The sequence below is a fragment of the Littorina saxatilis genome, linkage group LG1 (genome assembly GCF_037325665.1).
Source record: "Littorina saxatilis isolate snail1 linkage group LG1, US_GU_Lsax_2.0, whole genome shotgun sequence".
NCBI lineage: Eukaryota > Metazoa > Mollusca > Gastropoda > Littorinimorpha > Littorinidae > Littorina > Littorina saxatilis.
Window position 1 is genome coordinate 33572625 of NC_090245.1, and position 19336 is coordinate 33591960.

At 39.7% G+C, this 19336-nt stretch overlaps 1 protein-coding gene across 2 annotated transcripts in view; it reads left to right on the forward strand.

The window, feature by feature from the left end:
- The window catches only part of LOC138967572 (katanin p80 WD40 repeat-containing subunit B1-like), a 30747-nt gene that overhangs the window by 3459 nt on the left and 7952 nt on the right, over positions 1 to 19336 (forward strand). Inside the window, exons 6-20 of one of the 2 annotated variants that reach the window (XM_070340153.1) lie at positions 3336 to 3419; positions 8119 to 8234; positions 9234 to 9305; positions 9665 to 9815; positions 10872 to 10925; positions 11573 to 11643; positions 12049 to 12105; positions 12601 to 12719; positions 13915 to 13977; positions 15430 to 15480; positions 15937 to 16145; positions 16936 to 17088; positions 17436 to 17512; positions 17959 to 18033; positions 18704 to 18820. In XM_070340153.1, coding sequence (XP_070196254.1) covers positions 3336 to 3419; positions 8119 to 8234; positions 9234 to 9305; positions 9665 to 9815; positions 10872 to 10925; positions 11573 to 11643; positions 12049 to 12105; positions 12601 to 12719; positions 13915 to 13977; positions 15430 to 15480; positions 15937 to 16145; positions 16936 to 17088; positions 17436 to 17512; positions 17959 to 18033; positions 18704 to 18820 — 1469 coding nt within the window. The remainder of the gene's footprint in view (positions 1 to 3335; positions 3420 to 8118; positions 8235 to 9233; positions 9306 to 9664; positions 9816 to 10871; positions 10926 to 11572; positions 11644 to 12048; positions 12106 to 12600; positions 12720 to 13914; positions 13978 to 15429; positions 15481 to 15936; positions 16146 to 16935; positions 17089 to 17435; positions 17513 to 17958; positions 18034 to 18703; positions 18821 to 19336) is intronic. The other variant, XM_070340161.1, reaches the window with a different exon arrangement.

Here is a 19336-nt window from a genome sequence, read left to right on the forward strand (position 1 = left end):
TGTTTGTTGTGTCTGTCTTTACCTCTAGAGCTTGATTCATCTTTGCCTGAGGCTTAAGTTCAGGCAAGAGAATCTTCCGCCTTTTTGATGAGCCCCAGGGTCGTTTCTGAGATCGGTGTAAATCCGTTGAGAAAATTGGGGGGGGGGATACTTTCATCCGCGTAACAGCTTCCATCGGCGATAGTTTATTCTCAATTGGCGTATTCTTATTTGGACTGAATGTTGCTTGTACGAAATTTGTCGAGTACAACCCCAGGATGATAAGAATGCTGTCGGAAACAGCCGAGCAAGTGGTTTTATGCTTGTTCCGGAATTTGCCGAAGATTTCCGTGCGCTTTCTTTGTTTTTACGGATCGTGCAGTTTCTAGACCACGCGCCAATTTGGTCACCATGCATCGACGAATTACGAAAAGCAAAAAGGCCCTTGCGGCCGAAATCAACTCAAGTGTGAAAAACAAATGGAATTTTGGTTGGCTTGAGGAGAGAGTGAAGACTTTGATCTGGTTGACGATAGGCAAAGTCAAAAAAGAACACACAGTGGAGTTCTCTGTTAACGATTTTGAACACATTGGTGAGAAATGACTGCAGTTTCAAGTGCACTGTTTTGTAAAGTTATGGTGTCTCCTGGTGCACATTTTAGGTGTGGAAAATGCCAAAAACCCTCAGCTTCAGGGGGCATTGCCCCCTGACCCCCTGGCAGGGGCCTGTCAGCCCCCGCACCCCCCGCATTATTTTCCTCCTTTTTGATGATTTCCTGTTCCCATGCCTGTAACAGTGTAAGTTGTAACTCAGTTATTGTCGTTTTTGAAATTTATTTCCTCACTGGTTGTAACTAATTTTGCTTTTAAATAGTGTAGTCATTGTTCAGACTCGGACAGCAGATGAACATTTCTCAGAATCCGTCGCGATATAACCTTGAACGGTTGAAAACGACGTAAAACACCAAATAAAGAAAGAAAGAAAGAATTTCTCAGAATTGCAGACTAGTTTTAAGGGAGTGGATGTGTTCATGGAAGTCATATGAATGCTTTCTTTGAAATGTTGGTAAAAAAAAAGCTTGTGAAGATTGATGTGCTGCATGTTGAAGCTGAAGCAGTCTCATGTAAGTTAAGGGGAGGTGGGCCAGTGCACTACCTTTTTTTTAATTTTGAATGTTTTATTGTGTCTGAATGTTATTTTATGAAAGAAATGAACAAATGATGACAAAGAATAGTCACTTTTTGTATTTTCGGTTGCTGGTTTTTGTTTTACGCGACAAAAACAGTCAAAATACAGACAAAAGTGGAGTACAGGAGATACACGGATTTTCATCAGATGTGATTGTCACACTTCTAATTATTGTTTTATTTTATCCTTCTGGGTATGCTCTAGGGGATTACGAAGCAGATCTTGTTTATTATATTTATATTTGGAGTTAGGAACACTTCTTTGTTACAACTGTCAAACTTTAGGGTAACGCTTGCGAAATTATTTTTTGAAATAATCTGGATATGACTATAATAAAATTTCAGCAAAATCCCTTCGTAATCCCCCAGAATGTTATATTCTGCACAAACTACAAAAGAAAATATTGCTCTAGCTAAATTACAGCCAGAGAAATCGCGTAACCCAAGACGTAACCGTAGGCAAAATGGCTGAACTGAGAAAAACGACATTGAAGATTGAATACCACAGAAACACTATTGAAACAGACACACAAGGACAAATCTGTGTTATGAATGAACAGCTTAGTTTATTTGAATTGCAAACTACTTAGCCTTTAGCACGCCAGCAGAGAATTTATGCGTCCATCCCTTCTTTCCCTCTGTCAACCAGCATGGGGATACTGCCCCAGCGCTAAACGTGTATCAATGACCCGATTCTCGTTTGTATTTGCATGCGAGAATAACGGTATTTTTAACGGTAACTTACTTGAGCCAGAACGATACTTATTTCCTTCCGTTATCTCGTCGATTTGTTGGTTTCCTCGAAGTTTTCTGCTTTTGTTTTTACATCGATACAGTACTTTGGTGCTTCGACAAGCAAGATGGAGGATGATGAGTTTGAAACTTTCGTTTGAGTTGTTTTTTGACAACAAATCGTACGTGGAATCTGAACGATTTACTGAGGAAGCTCTTCGCAATGAACTGTGTATCGCGGTGAAGAAAATGACACAGTTCGTCAAGACAGTGACGGAATTTACGAAAGTGCAGATTGATACAAACAGTTGCTGATCCAGTTTCGTTCGGGAAATGGCAGGCCCAGCAAACACTACCGATAATCTGACTGATGTTGGATACTTTCTCCTGTTTTTGTTTTTTTGCGTAGCAAATGCTCAACTTGCTTGTCGAGGAGATACTGCACAGAAACTGACTCAAATTCAGCGCAAAGCAAGCCAGTGCCGAGACGTAAAAAGTGTGCTGCATGGCGTGTTCGGAAATGGCGACCTGTGGATCTGCGTGGAGATCAAAGCTTTCCTCTGTATCGGAAACACCGACAGAATCCAAACTTTGGCCTAGTACCAGCGGAACTACTTGTTGTTGCTAACCGAACTAATAAAGACATTGTTCTTTTTCTTATTTCGAGCCATTGTTATCGTATCAAAGGTTGTTTCTCAAGGAAAAATTCGCTTTCGGTTGTCACCGATCGTTTGATGTGTAACCAGGATGTTGTAAAACCGAGTGAACTTCGGGTGTTCCCGTCGTGGCCGAGAGTCTCTTCGGTAGTTTCCGTATGCAAAATTCGTAAGCTGAGCATGCGCACTCACAAAGTAAACTGGTTCCCGATTTCGGTTTATGAAACGAACCAATGGATGTCGAGTACCTTCCAAATAAGGACATTTCCGTTCGATTACGATTGCTGCCTTTGCAACGGACAAGTGGTTGAGTGAATGGAACATTCATCAAAACACTGATGTCATGTTATAGGTCAAGAGCTGCTGCGCAGTTTCGTATGTCGTGAATGCACTGTTTTGCTGAGGACAAAGCCGTAACTAGCCTTTGAAATGAGACATTTTTTGGCGGGGGAATATCGACTACAGAAGACAATCAATGCCACACATGTTCACATTTTGTCTTTATTGACAGATAAATAGGACACTTTTGACAAAAACACCGACACACATGGATGATAGGTATGTTATGGAAACATAATCTGCTAAAATACCCAAAACAGTGTTTTGAACGATTTGGTCAATTTTGCACTGGCCCACCTGCCCTTAAGGGTGCTGTCATGTTGTTAAAATATAAGAAAACATGGCAAAGCACACATTAATGCAAAAATGTGTTTCTATAGTTGAAGAAAGATTGCTGATTATCTGAGCTGACTTGTGTATGTGAATAATTGTGAATCTCCAGGGCCACACAGGGAGTGTCAGTTGTCTCCGCTTCAGTCCTGACGGGCGCTGGATTGCTTCGGCTTCAGAAGATGGGCTTGTGAAGGTATGTTGTTTGAAATTAATTGTCCGCGGTTGATGCATCCATGTCGGTTTTACCTTGTTTGGGGTCTGTAATAATTAGATTTGCTCATAAGCAGGGATGGTCAAATTGTCTGCCCGATCGCCAGGGGCGTGTAAAAAATTGTCTGGCAACTCGCCCGGCTGGCCAGTAAACATTCTGCTCAAATGTAACATTTGTGGTTGTAATGTCGAGTTTCAAAGGAATATACACACTGAAGTATGGACCGGGCCAGCGACATTTCTGGCGGGATGGTGACTTTCTTGGAAGTTAATCGCCTGGCTGGCGAGTTAAAATTGAGATTTGGCCATCCCTGCATAAGGAAGGTAACATTCACGTGGTTTGGTTCTGGTAGGAGTTACGTTAACTTTAAGTGATTTGCATAGGTTGATACATACATGTGTATGGCTGATGGAAAGGGGAAATATTTATGTAAATTCTTGCAATGAGCACTCTTTGATGTGTTTCAAATGTATGTGACACTTGCACTTCATGTTCTACTGTCTGATCAGGGAGAATTATGGAGTCAGGAAAGGTATAAATCAGATGAAGAACTGTACAAGGGATGGAGATTATGGTGAGGGGGCATCTGTCAAAAAAGAGGCAAACCAGAGTGAACTGTTGGATGATATTGATTTTTACCGTCTGTTTTTCCATACCAGCCAAGTGAAGTAGAATGTAGATCAGAGACATGAGCCTCTAAACAAAAATAAAGTCACGAAAGGGAGATATGAGCCAGGATTTTTGAAGGCTGCAATATATTTTTGAACAGCTGTATGCATGGTGTTTATACAGTGAAACCTCCGTTTTAACGCTAAAATCTTTTATCACTGAAATCTGAGATCGGGTTTTAACCCCTTGACTGCCTTAGGACGGGTATACCCGTCCTGCACTTGTGCATTATTTCCATGATTAGATACTAAAAACAGATTGGTTGAATTTCTTTTAAAAATAACATAGGTTTTACTTTTCTACCTACTGCCAGTTTGGAGCTAGAATTTTTTGTGAATTATTACACCCCGAACTCCAATATTCCCTGGCAGTCAGGAAGTTTTGATTGGCAGCGAAAGGGTTAAAATAGGGTAAAATGTCAGAGCTCATAGAGAGAAAATGTGAAAAAAGCAAGGTCTTAAAAGTACAAGGAGGAAAGCATTAAAAGGGGGGTTCCTCACTTGTAAACATGTCAAGAGAAGAAGCATGATGAAGAACAGTGGAAACCCCCATTTAAAACGTCAACAAATCGGAGAAAATCAGGTCTTAAAAAGGAGGGATTCTTTAAACAGTGTCAATGTACACAGGTTATGAACAGAAAGTCTGAGAAAACAAGGTCTTAAAAGGGAGGAAACCCCCCGCGGGTTAGGGGGAAGAATTTACCCGATGCTCCCCAGCATGTCGTAAGAGGCGACTAACGGATTCTGTTTCTCTTTTTACCCTTGTTAAGTGTTTCTTGTATAGAATATAGTCAATTTTTGTAAAGATTTTAGTCAAGCAGTATGTAAGAAATGTTAAGTCCTTTGTACTGGAAACTTGCATTCTCCCAGTAAGGTAATACATTGTACTACGTTGCAAGCCCCTGGAGAAAATTTTTGATTAGTGCTTTTGTGAACAAGAAACAATAGGGCCTTTTACAGCTGACCGCGCGCTGAGTCATTTCGAGTTACTCCCCTTGGGTACGGGCAAACTCGCTGTCGATACTGTTACTGGATACAGACGAGATGGTCTGCTGCAACTTGTAAAAACTGCACAGCAGTTGGAACTACCGATCGATCCGGATTTTACAAGACAGGACGTGCAAGAAAAACTTTCCGAAAAACTTCGACAGATCGGATTTCCACCACGCGATCCTTTTACATCCGAAGAAAAAAGTGACCCATCAAACGCACCCAGGATCGGTGTTGTTGACATCCTGAACTATCTGATTGAGAAAAAGAACGATTTCGACCAGAAGAAGGCGAAAACTTACAAATCCTTTGAAGATATATCGCCTTTTTTATGGCCATGTGCTCAACTTGAGATACATACATGTGCAGAAGTGGAAAAGTTTTTCGTCTACACCGCGGAGGTAAAACCGACACAGAGGCAGACAACCTACCTGCACACTTCATAATCGTCAGCGAAGATGGGGACATTCTGCTGGGATTTTGCCAGTGTCCGGGGGGGTGGGGTGGCAAGTACTTACATTTCACAACATAGGCATGTTATTATTCATATTGTTATTGTTAGTATTGTTACTCCTCACTGAAACCAAGCAAAGCAGGCTGTTCACCCTCAATAATGCTTTTACTGTATTAGTACTGTCACAGTATGTTTGCATGCATACATGCAAATATTAGTTAGCTTCCATGAAATATTGAATATATCCCCATTTCACAGCACTAGGATGGGATGTATGGCACTTTGAATCACTAACAGTAGCACTGCCTCTTCAATACCCATCTCCTTTTTGAAACTGAAGAGTATGCGTATGGACCAGTGGCAGTGAATGGTTAATGAACATATGGGTTGCTCTGATTTCATTCATGATCAGGTACATTTGTTTTTTTTTAACCACACAAACACTTAGACAACAATTATTAGAGTATGAGTTTTTCCGCGTTTTGATTTTCATTTAAATCCAAGTCACAGCTTCTGTTTTATGATGAGTGATGTAGTTTGAAACACTTGGACAACAATTATCAGAGTATGAGTTTTTCCGCGTTTTGATTTTCATTTAAATCCAAGTCACAGCTTCTGTTTTATGATGAGTGATGTAGTTTGAAACACTTGGACAACAATTATCAGAGTATGAGTTTTTCCGCGTTTTGATTTTCATTTAAATCCAAGTCACAGCTTCTGTTTTATGATGAGTGATGTAGTTTGAAACACTTGGACAACAATTATCAGAGTATGAGTTTTTCCGCGTTTTGATTTTCATTTAAATCCAAGTCACAGCTTCTGTTCAAGTTATGATGAGTGATGTAGTTTGAAACACTTGGACAACAATGTCAATTATCAGAGTATGAGTTTTTCCACTTTTTGATTTTCATTTAAATCCACTCTGGAGTCACAGTTTCTGTTTTATGATGAGTGATGTAGTTTGAAGTGTTGGTATTAAATTTTCACTGACAATTATTCTGTGCTGGTATTCCCATTTTCACCTGCAGGGTTATGAAATATATGGGGAGAAACTTGGTCAGTAAAATCATCTTCACGCGTGAACTGAAAATTGTCTCTGTTTAAAATTACAATGTATTTCGTGAACACACCTGGAGAATGCCCTTGCGTGATTTAAAACTGCCTGCTGTGAATACTGTTGTCATACTATGAATTTTCTTTTGAGAAAAACAAAAGAATGAAAAGCTTTTAACTAGCTTGTGAATGAGCCTCTTACTTCTATGTGGGGCTAGGTGCTTTGAACTATTTTTAATGCCTGAAAAGGATAGTGATGGAAATCACTAGTTTAATGTCAGGTGTGACAAGTCACATATATATACTATTGATTGAACTATTTTTTTTATTAATCTGCAATTTTGTTACAACCTACTTTGTTTATTTGGTGACAAGCTAGTGAGAGGCACTTTTTAGTGCTTGAATAGTACTGTGATGCACATTATTTATCATTTCAGTCTAGTCGTACTCATGATTACAACCAATAGTTCTTGTGAGCTTGTACAGTTATGTGATGTCTCTCAAGTCTTTTTCCTTGAGGCAAACCATTTTTCCTTTGAACGACACATAGTTCAGTTTGACCATTATTTTTCATTTTTGTGTTCTTGTTGTATGCAACTGCAAGCACCGAGCTGTCATGCTTTTTGTCTGATTTCAGACCATATTCTTTGGGCCATTTGTATGCTGAAGTAGTTTTGTTTTTCTGCCACTTCTGTTAGATTGTGTTTTTGCAGTGAGATTCATGTTCAAAATTTTAGACAAGATTAAAAGAATGATCCTGTTTCTTAAATGCCTTCGTGTTCATTGGTTTGTAGACTATGTGTCACTTGCTGTCTAGTTTTTCAATGAAATTGTTTTGCTAACTAGCTGCAGTATCACACTTTGGTTTATGGGGATATGAAAAAGCTACATTAAAACCATTTCTTCCTCTCTCAGCACATAAAGTCAAAGCATGGTACAATCTTTTTTGTTCCATTTATACTTATGAAGAAAAACAGCATGTCATTTTCAAGTGCCCCCCGACGAAGTGTTTTGTGCAAATGTAGGTGTCTTTGTTGACTTTTTCGATGTTGAACCTCTCGATCGTTCTTCCACATAGTTTAATCCATTTTCGGCACTTTTCTAAATCTCTAGAGGGTTTGGAAAACGGTACCCATCCAACATCGACCATGTGTGATCTCTCACGGTGTCTTAAATCACTTCCACACACGCTATAACAGCAATGCTAGTGCACCATCGTACAGCTCCACCATTCAAACAACGCGCAAAAGTGGCTGACTTTGCCCGAGGCACAGCGGGCCAAGGTCAAGGTCGCCTAGAATAGCCCAGGTGTAAAAGGCCCTATTGACAAGTGGCTCTATCCCATCTTCCCCCTTTCCCCGTCGCGATATAACCTTCGTGGTTGAAAACGACGTTAAACACCAAATAAAAAAAGAAAGAAAAGGGAGGAAGTCTTAAATTAGGGAGGGGGGGGGGGGGGGTCTTAATAGGGGTTTTCCACTGTATTGATCTTGCGGGCTGTTGTGTGTGCGGACAGCTGTGGGACCTGACGGCAGGCAAGCTGATTACAGACCTCAAGCTGCACAAGGGTCCTGTCAACACTGTGGAGTTCCACCCCCATGAGCTGCTCATCGCCTCTGGCAGCAATGACAGGTGCCCTTAACTCATCTTATACATCTGATACATTTCATCAGCAGGGATGACAGTTCTTCTCAGGAATTCTTGACACAACAAATGATTTCTTGATATATTACCTGGTCTTCAAACCATTTAGGATGTTAAAAATTCACTTTTCATAACGTGTAAATATTATACGTTATTTGCGTGTTTGACCAAAATATGACATTTTACACAGATCGAGACAGTCATTGTTCTCCGAGACCGCGCTAGCGGTCGAGGTGAACAATGACTGTCTCGATCTGTGTAAAATGTCATATTTTGGTCAAACACGCAAATAACATTTATGTATCGATCGAATTCCTTTCAGGTACTTATGACTTTGTTGTTGTTTTGACGATTGAACGAGCACACACACACATGCATGCAATCCACATGTATGCAATCAAACACATAAGCTTCATATTTGGGCGTTTCAGGTTGACCGAAACTTCAAAGGAACTACAAAACACACGTCATGTACTCACTTTGTTGTTGTTTTGACATTGAACAGCACACACACATGCAATCAAACACATGACGTTTTTTTTTGTTGAGTTCCTTTGAAGTTTCGGTCAACCTGAAAAGCCAAATTATAAAGTTTTGTCGGCCTCTGACGTCACATGACTCAAAGAAGGGAAATCCAATCTCCAATCGATACATAATTTCTTTTTTGTTGCTATATTTCTGCAGGGCCCTTGGTTTGTGTTGGGGTTTTAATGTACCTATTTGGTATTGTGCTTGTGGTTTTACATTGCTGAGTCAAAAAAAGTCTTTCATTATTGGTGGTGAATGTAAAGTTGATTTTATCATTTGTAATTTCCTTCACACGAAAAGGGTCATGCAAAAGTGTATAGGACAGCAACCTGTATTTTTTTTAATAGGTTCAGTTTTAAGAAGTTGCATGCTGTTTTATTTGATTTTTTTTTAACTTGTGTCTTGTGTATGCTGTCACCTGGCTATTTGTTTTATTTCTCCTGGTGATGCTGTTTGCAGAACGATCAAATTCTGGGACCTTGAGACTTTCCAGTTAGTGAGTTCAACTGAAGCAGACACCAATCCTATCAGGTCAGTGCACCATGGCAGTGTGTTTTATCAACTTGTTCCTGGGTGTATGTGGCTATGCTAAAAACTCGAATGTTTTGGTTAGTGTTCTGGCAGACGCTTGCTGTTTAGATAGTCATTGATCCTGTTATTGAATTTACACCTTTTTTGCCATTAGGCCATGACTTACTTTTGACTTCCTTTCAAAGCAGTTGCCACTGTATTTCAAACAAGATGAAAAATATTCAAAACTTTATTTTTCAGTTGTACTTCCGAGGAGTTTGACTGTTTGTAAGTAAGTGTACAGGCAGTTATGCCAGAGTCACATCAAAATCACACACCTGGCCAAGTCTGATTTTCTGTTTTGTTTAATTTTTTTAAAGGTGTATTGCATTCCACCCTGACGGAATGTGCCTGTACAGCGGGGGAAAAGACGTGATGAAGGTCTACGGCTGGGAACCCATCAAGTGTTACGACACAGTCGCCGTTGGCTGGGGCGAAGTCTGTGATTTGAGCATCACAAACACACAACTCGTGAGTGTACTGGATTTCATGGGCTTCTGTGGATCATATTGTGCGTACAGTGTAGGGATAACAAAACCTTATCAGGAAACCAGGAATTTTTTATTTGAAATATGATTTCAAAATAGATTTTCTGATTGTCAAATCATTTCAGATTTACAAGTCAAAAATAAAACATGCACAACCCCTTGTCACTTGGCCTCCAGTCATGATTTCCTGATTTTGAACACTCAACTTCATCACTTAAAATAAGTTTAGTTAGTTTTTCTGTAGAATTGGTATTAGCTTTAGATGTAAGGATGGGATGACACTGGATTAAAGGAATGTTTTTTTTCTGTCATTCTGTTTTTTCTTTCTGTCATTCTGTTTTTTCTTTCTCTGATTCTGTTTTTTTCTTTCTGTCATTCTGTTTTTTTCTTTCTGTCATTCTGTTTTTTTCTTTCTGTCATTCTGTTTTTTCTTTCTGTCATTCTGTTTTTTTCTTTCTGTCATTCTGTTTTTTTCTTTCTGTCATTCTGTTTTTTCTTTCTGTCATTCTGTTTTTTTCTTTCTGTCATTCTGTTTTTTCTTTCTGTCATTCTGTTTTTTTCTTTCTGTCATTCTGTTTTTTCTTTCTGTCATTCTGTTTTTTCTTTCTGTCATTCTGTTTTTTCTTTCTCTGATTCTGTTCTAGTCTGTCCAAATATGTGGTCACCGGATATAGGATTAGTAAACCTGCTACATGTACCACCAATTGTCGATTCATTTTTTAGTTCAATTTGGTGCTGATTCAAAAGAGAGCTTTGGAAAAAAAAAGATGATTGGTGATCATTTGAATGGTTTTCTCCAGAACTGTAATCTTTTGTATTCAGATAAAGGCAATATTTTTTGTGTCTGTTGTAGTTTTATTCTGTGTGGGAGCATTTCTATGCATGCTGTTGCCTTTTCGGGGAACGATGTCCGCAGTTTTTGAACATACCAAAAATGGCTGGAGTGGAGTTGCTTCCCTTAGACCTCTGTGCTAAGTATGGAATGGTTGGATTCACTTGTAGATCGTTATTTTTACTGGTTTCATCTGTTCTTTTGCAGATCGCGGCATCTTTTAATAAGACAAATGTGACATCATTTGTAGTGGATTTAGAGGTAAGTTCACTTCTTTAGATACTGTTGATGAATGTGTACTGAAAGAGTGCTATTTTTCTGTTGATGTGTGATCACATGAAAAATGTGTGTGTGTGTGTGTAAACCTTTCAATGCTTTGTGTAACCGAATGGCTGATACATCGCTGATACAAGTGTGTCGGTTAAACCCGCACAAATGGGTCCACACACTTGTCGTTTCTCAGAACAAATGGGTTCACCCAAAAAAGTGAGGTAGCCATTCTTTAAACCATTTTTTTGACGGTATCATGTCAGCAAACGATAATAACGTTCAATCTCATTTGTTAATTACCAAGAAATTTGTTTGAAAATAATAAATATCATACCATGTGTTGGTGAAATCTATTTATAGATAAACCCACATGTCTCCTGATGAACCCATTTAATCAAAGGACCATAGCAGAAACAAAAAATGAAAATTGTATTTCTTTCAAGTATCAACTGTATTCATAGGATTATGAAGAAGCATTTCACAAAAATGTATCTGAAATTAATCAGTGGAAGTGTCTGAACCCATTTTTCATAAGTTTGACCAGGAACCTAGTTGTACAGTCATACACGTGTGTGTGTGTGTGCGCTCGCAAAAGACACAGACAGGGGAATGCTAAGGAAGACATGTTGTGTTTACAGAAAGTAGGACCACTGGGAGGGAATGGAGCAGGCTCCAACAGCTTTCATCGAGAACCCAGCAGCTTGAACAAGTAAGTGCATCAGCATTGATGGTGATAGAGAAAAGAGGAACAATGGTTTTGATGACCAATGGCTTACCTACTCTGATACACATTGTCAGACTGAAAGATATTGGCATCACTTCTTTAATAGACAATGGATTTACTTACCAAGCAGTCAGATTGAACAATGTTGAACAGTGCGTGTTTCCTTCCAAGGCAATATGCAAGTGTTTTTGTTTTCTGTTAGAATCCACAAAATTAAAGAGACTGTAAATACCGGAGCATTTGTCTAATTTAGTCATTTGCTTATTGGTAATGTTCTGTAAAAAAAACCTTCAGTTTCAGTCATCTGACATTGCACATTTATTGTCTTGCCTGATAGAAATTCTTTTCAGTCCCTGGAAAGAATAATGAGGACCTATTTTTATATTTCAGCAGCCGAAAAAGTTTTGTCACAGAAAGACCGCCAACACAATCCACACGACAAGCCAGGTGAGAAAGATGGACTGACACTGCCTGTGGTACTTTTACTTGTTCAAGTTTGCAGAGATTCTCATTTGATTACCATTTCTTCACATTTCGAGAGATTTTCAATTGATCAAAATCTGCTTTACGTTTAGCACAATTTTCATTTCTTCCTTGGAAGCTGCCTCAAGTTTGAAGAGATTCTCCTTTATCCTTTGATATTATTTCAAGTTTGGAGAGGTTCTCATTTGTCCTGAAACTCGTTGGAATGATAGTGAGGCTGATTCAAGTTTTGATAAGAACAACAGCAAGGACATTGGCACGAACGAAGGAAAAAAAATCAGAAACTTTACAAATACACAAACAACCTGTGTCCCCTCCCCTTGATTATTCTGGCCATGTCTGTTAAAGTGTTGAAAGAAAATTAGAGCATGGATGTAATATATAACTCATTTAATTCATTTGCGATATTTAATTCGGCAAATTCAAGGAAACTCACCAGTAGTGTTCTCTCTACTTCAGTGAGCCAAAGAAGGTTGAAGAACCTGGGGATAAAAGTGACGACCCTGAGGATCCGTCTGGCGCAGACATCCAGAATCCGGCAGAATACAGAGAACTCTTTCAAGTCAATTCCAGACAAGGTGAGACGGGTGTGCAGTGTCTTTTCACATTGTGTGTGTCTCACACAGAGTGTTGTGTGCTAACTGCCAGGCGTGTAATGATTAAAAACAAGTGTGTTATTATACCAAAACAAAAGTGTGATATTCATAAAGAAATTGAAAAACTTTGTGCACATACTAACACTCTACTGTATCAAAAAGAGTGAAATACATGACATGAACAAGGAAGTTTTGTCACAACAAAATAAGAATTTTCTGCCTGTACTAATAATCTGCTACATCAGAGTGAAATAAATGCGGGGCACACTTGAGCATGAGGCTGAGCTATGTGTATCATTAGGAACAACCAGTTGCCATCACAGTGACTAATGAGCTCTGAACTGCATAAAGAGACCAAAAAGCAATGTACTCACGTTAAAATGACGAACACGGAACGAAAACAGCGACGTTGCGACCTAAGGGTCTTCTTCAGGCACAAAAACACAAAAATACACACACACAAAAGAAGAAGAAAGACGATAGAACAGATGAAGAGGAGAATAACTGACAAAACAACTGCACTGCACAAACCAACAAATGACAAAGCTCTGACAAAAAAACTGCACTGTACAAACCAACAAATGACAAAAGCTTTGTCATTTGTTGGTTTGTGCAGTGCAGTTGTTTTGTCAGTTATTCTCCTCTTTATCTGTTCTATCGTCTTTCTTCTTCTTTTTTGTGTGTGTATTTTTGTGTTTTTGTGCCTGAAGAAGACCCTTAGGTCAAAACGTCGACGCTGTTATTCGTTCTGTGTTCGTCATTTTAACGTGAGTACATTGCTTTTTGGTCTCTTTATTGTTCCCTCTCACGTGCAGTCGCCATTGTTTAATACTTTCTGAACTGCATGTTTAAAAAATCAAAAAATCTATTTAACGGATTTTGTGTTAACAGCAAAAAAGCGAGCAGATTGGAGCTCATTATTCGCTGTTAACTTACTGGTTATTCCATTCCCACTGAGCTATTTATCTCAGCAAACTTGCCTCCCCTTCATCGAATGCATCCCCTCCACAGTCCCTAAACACTCCAACAGAGTTATTTTCCCGAATTCATCTCTGGAAAAGCCCCACAATGGTTGACAGCGAATGAAAAAGGAAGTGCAAGACATTTGGCAGGGTCTGAAGGAAATAATAATCATTTTTTCTACCTGTGTGTGTGTTTACTGTGTGTGTTGATACAGGCCAGCATAACAGTACTACTGTGGGGCATAGGAAAACAAGACAGCGATACACACGAACCCCGTGTAAGGGTAAAAACTCAATGTATCCTGCTGTCGGAACACAAGAGCTTGGGGACCTTTACTGCACTAAACATATTTGTATTTATTGCAAACTGCACTACTTACCTTATGCGCTAGAAGGGTGATGTACAAAGGTGTGTACCTGGTTTTCTGTACATAAAGCAAAAACAGGTACACAGTGTTCTGTGCGTACAGCAGAAATACCGTGTTGCTGGTGGGGTACTTTGGTTTGTACTCGCTGAAAGTTCTCACATTACCAGGTGCTATTTTCCCCACAAAAGAAACACTTTTGTTCAGTCAAGGTTTGGGGCTTGTGAATGTGTACATGCTTCAGACAATGGGAAGTGGACCAGGGCCTTTGGTTTTTTACCTGCATGTCGGTCTTATTGTGAAGAAGAATGAGCTCTTTGGTGTAGACTTCTGTTTGCATTTATTTTCAAGATGTTGCTTCACTCTCGGGATAAGTTGCAGGATTATTTGTGCATGCTATTAGGATGAAATAGTGTATTCAATTTCTGTCTTTGGCTTTCTGTGTTAGTTTATTAATCAGGCTTGTCTTTTGTGAGCAAAAGGGTTTTGACATTTGAGCCAGTGAAAGTATGCACTATTTTCGAGATGAGAAGAATGTGAAATTTGCTGCAAGGATAGCTTTTATGTTTGTAGAATGAGAGAGAATGTTGCCTTGCTGGGTTACTTTGACAAAAGCAATGTTCTTGGTAGATCACTCTTTTCTTCTGCTTAATATCGGGTTGTGGGGTGGAGGATGGACAAGTAGCTTGCATTGTTGTGCCCTATAGGGGAATGTTGTCTGAATAACTTTTGCTGTTGATAAATCTGTAATGTATGGGTCGAAGAAATTGGTATGTAAATGTGATAATGCTGACTGAGGGGTTGATGATTTTTTTTTAAATTGGGAAATAAAAAATGGATTGTAGTGGAGACTAACAAAATCATATTTATAAAAAATGGTTATTTAACCCAGAGCTTCCAAGCATAGGTACTGGAGTGTTGTCTTTTCACTTCATTTATATGCAACACAGGGCAAGCTTATGCACATAAATGTGCTTATTCATTTCTGAACCTTTAGCTTTTGTTGTTGTTATCTATAGTCATGTCATGGTAATTGTTACTGGTAGATTATTGTGTGAGATCATTTTGATGACTACAACTTGAAAATGATAACTTTCCTGTCGGTAATTAAAAGGCGTGCTTCCAAAATGTTTGAGATGACTCTTTACAAAGAAGGCAATAGATCATTTACCAAAAAGGCAGTTGCTTCTGTTGACACTTGTTTTAGCATGTAAATGTTTTACTTTGTATGGCCAGCACACGGTAGTGAGAAAAGCTGTTTGATTCCATGAAGTGTCTAGTTAAGACCAAAAAATTGCTGTTTGCTCAAGTGATTGTGTTTGAAGTGTGTGTGATGCTGACAGCATGGATTGTTTCGCCTTACAGCGCATGCTGCCCCTAAAAAAGTGGAAAAATTCCAGCCACCACCTGAAGAGAGTAAGTTGCTGTAAAGTCGTGTTGGTTTATTGTTGTTGTTTTTGGTTTGTACATTTGAGAGAGAGAGAGAGAGTGTGTGTGTGTGTATGTGTGTGCATAAAACTTGGTGCATGCTTACATGTGCACGAATGTCTCGCATTCAATGAGAGACTTGAACAGATCACAAAATGATTTGACTTGATTGCCCTCTTTTCACCCACTGCCTTTCCCACACCCATAAGGATATTTTTGCACTGTGGAATCATCAAATGTCAAGCAAAGATTTTTTTGTAAATTGTACAGACAAGCACTTGCTTATTAGCGCCCTTGTGTTTTGAAGGTTTTTGCTTTTTGTACTCTTTGTATTGCTTTCTTGGAAGATTGTGTTTCTAGCTCTTCATTTAAGGGAACTAACCATGTTTCTCTTCCTAGTGCTTGTTGACTCGCATTTCTCACCCTGTCTCTTGCCATTTCCAGCAGCATCATCAGAGTCTCAACCAGTGCGCCAGCGAGCAGTCGAAAAGAAGGAATCGACCAACCGGAACGTTCCTCAGCGACCCGTGGAAAGGTCGCCCCAGGGCAATCGGAATGTTCCACAGCGCCCCGTGGAAAGGTCACCCCCACCACAGCAACAGCGATCCCCTCGGGAGGAGCCAGGTGGAATCAATGCTGAAGATTTTTTGCCTGTGAGTCAAGGATTCAGACAGGCATTTTTTTTAATTTTTACCAACTTTTAAGATTTTCCATCAATTTCAAATCCCCAGCTAATTTTTTGTTTGTTTTTGTTTTTTCTGTTGAGATCAGCACTAGAAAGTAGTTATAAACCACTGCTTTGCTCCTCATTACAGTATTAGTAATTTGAGTGAAAATTGAGTTTTATTTTATTTTATTTTTATTGGGTGTCTTAAAACGACTGTTTGCTGTAAAGTTTGTTGAATCATTTATTTAGTTCTTTGTGTAAGTTTCTCGTAAACTAAACATCCACCTTCAAGTTTAGTGTTGTTGCCAGGTTAGGCACGAAGGTATGAAACTGCCTGCAAGAACCAATACAACAGACATACAACCTCAATACAACAGACATGAAACAAAAATGATTAAGAGAGTTCGTGTAATAATCTTCATTGCAAGTTCAAATATTTTGATATGCTAAATTATTGGTTCAGTTTTATGTCCGTCCACTTCAAAGACCACTAGGTTGACACACTTGTGAATGTTTCTCTTTTGTCTATAATTAAACTATTTTAGAATTTGCCTCACATGGCTTTTGATTCGTGATTTTGTTTACGTCAGTACTTTTCTTTTTCAGATGTTGTGTGTATGTGTGTGTGTTTTTCGTAGTAATGTTTACGTAATGATGAATGTCACCGACATCAAAAGGTTGTAAGCAATCAGCAGTCACAGTTTTCAGAGCTGATTCAGAAAGTGTCATGATAAAGTGATCAGTTTGATCTGGATGATGTGACACCATGTCCACAGAGGCAGCCAGCAGCCAGAGCTCAGGGGGCCACGTCAGAAGACGACCTTCACGACCTGGTGACCAAGGGACACAACCCAATGATGACGGTGCTGGCGGGGCGCAGTCGTAACCTGCAGATTGTTCGTGCCATGTGGACCTCGGGCAACACAAAGGTAGGGCAGTGTGTGGACTGTATCGGCTGATTTGATGTGATGTGATACATGTTGGTTGCAGGGATGGGATTTGTATGCGGGATCGGCACCAAGTATGCTTTTCCAGTCAATCCAAACACATAAAATAGCCCATGTTTGTGATTTTTCCTCTCCCCTCAGCAAGCTTTTTTGTCTCTACCTTAGTCCCATCCCTGTTTTGGGGAGACTTGTATATTCACTGAACTTATTATCGATGCAGATTTGGGGGAAAAGGGGGTTACTTGGTTCATCTTACTTCAGCTTTTCTATTCTATTATATGTAGAACCTATCCTGATGTGCGAGGTCTAACTTTGTTTTTTCCTTGCAGACGGCCATTGACTCAGCAGTCAGTATGCACGACCCTGCTGTGCTTGTGGATGTCCTCAATGTCCTGAACATGAAAACGTGAGTTCCATAATGGTTATGCTTTGCTGCCATATATACAGGCACACACAGACATGCTCACACACACACACACAGGCAGGCAGACAGGCACACACACACAGAGGCAGGCACACACGTACGCACGCACACAGGCTGCACATGCACAACACACACACGCGCACAAACACACGCACGCACGCACGCACGCACACACACACACACACACAGGATGCACAACACACACACATGTACGCACACACGTAGGCTGCACACATGCGCATAAACACACAGACGCAATTACACACACACACAATCTTCCCCCCCCCCCCCCCAGACACACACACATTCACTCAAGCACACATCCTATTTGCCTTTGTATTGAAGCCAACATCAATCACATCATTTTATTCAGATATTGAAGAATGTTCAGTGCAAGCTGTAACAGGATTTTGTATCTGCTTTTCCAGCTCTCTGTGGAATCTGGATCTATGCACAGTTCTACTACCGCAACTAAAGGAACTCCTCAACAGCAAATATGAATGGTGAGTGGCACTGCAAACTGCAGAATGTTCATTCTTCCGGATTCTTTAGCAAGAGTTTACATTTTTCATGTAAGTTTGTGTAGCGATCCCAGGAATCACTAGCTGAATTTACATTCTGTCTTGTGTGTTTTGTGCATGTTTGCATAAGTTTGTGTTGTGTTTGTGTTTTACGGTTACCAAGTATGTCTTTAGGACTTTTAATTAAAATGTATGTTTCTTGTAGATTGTCACCCATGTAAAACAAAAGCAAATAACAGTGCAAGGATCAGGGTTAACTCTTACTGATGCTCACATCTTATTCTCAATCACAGTCCGGAGTAGGTCAGTTGGTAGCGTGCTGGCTTTGTACCTAGTTCATCAGTATGGGCATTGGCTCGAACCCAGTTTCAGCCAGAGATTTAGTTCTCAGATTCAACTTTGTGCAAACTCCCTGTGCCTGAACATCCTTTGTGCACACACGCTCATGATAAAGATCCCAAGTTCAAAGGGAAAGTGTCAGGGCTTGAAAAGCATGATCACACGGACAAATCAACCTGCATTTCCATGCAGGAAACGTGACAGGGTTATATGATATGACCTGCCTATCTAACCAGTGTGTTGTGTGTGTGTTGCTACATGATTATATGTTATGACGTGCCTATCTTACCAGTGTGTTGTGTGTGTTGCTCAGCTATGTGCAAGCAGCGGGCCAGGCGGTGAAGCTGGTGATGCGTAACCTTGGACAGACCATCAAGAACAACATCAGCTCGGCACCCAGCATCGGCGTCGACATCTCCAGAGAGGAGAGGTACGGTTGTTTATTAAGTGTTTTGCTGTCGTTTTCGAAGCATTGTGACGTGTAGCTTTGTGTGAAATTTGCTGCAAGAGTTCTTGTGAACTTGGAAGAAGAAGAACACAGATGGCCAGAGATTAACAGAGATATTGAAGATCTGTGAAAGAATAACAATATCCTCTTTTTTTGTTGGTAAGGCCACAAAAAAAAAATTTTTTGTTTCTGGTAACATGGCTAAAAAAAATAGGGTAGGTAGGTAGACATTTTTGTTTTTTTTTGGGTTTTTTTGTGTTTTTTTTCCCCCAAATGTAGACCAATAAAACTAACTTTAAAAATCGCGCAAAGAGACTGGATTCACTATACATAGAGACAAGACACTCAACACATTTACAAATCTGTGACAAAGACTTCTTCTTCTTCTTCGGCGTTCCAGGATGTGACAAAGACTGAAAGAGTATGACATGTTTTTCTTTGTTTACCTGGTCTGATATTTCCATGATGAAACAGAAAAGAAGACTTGAGACATCTTAC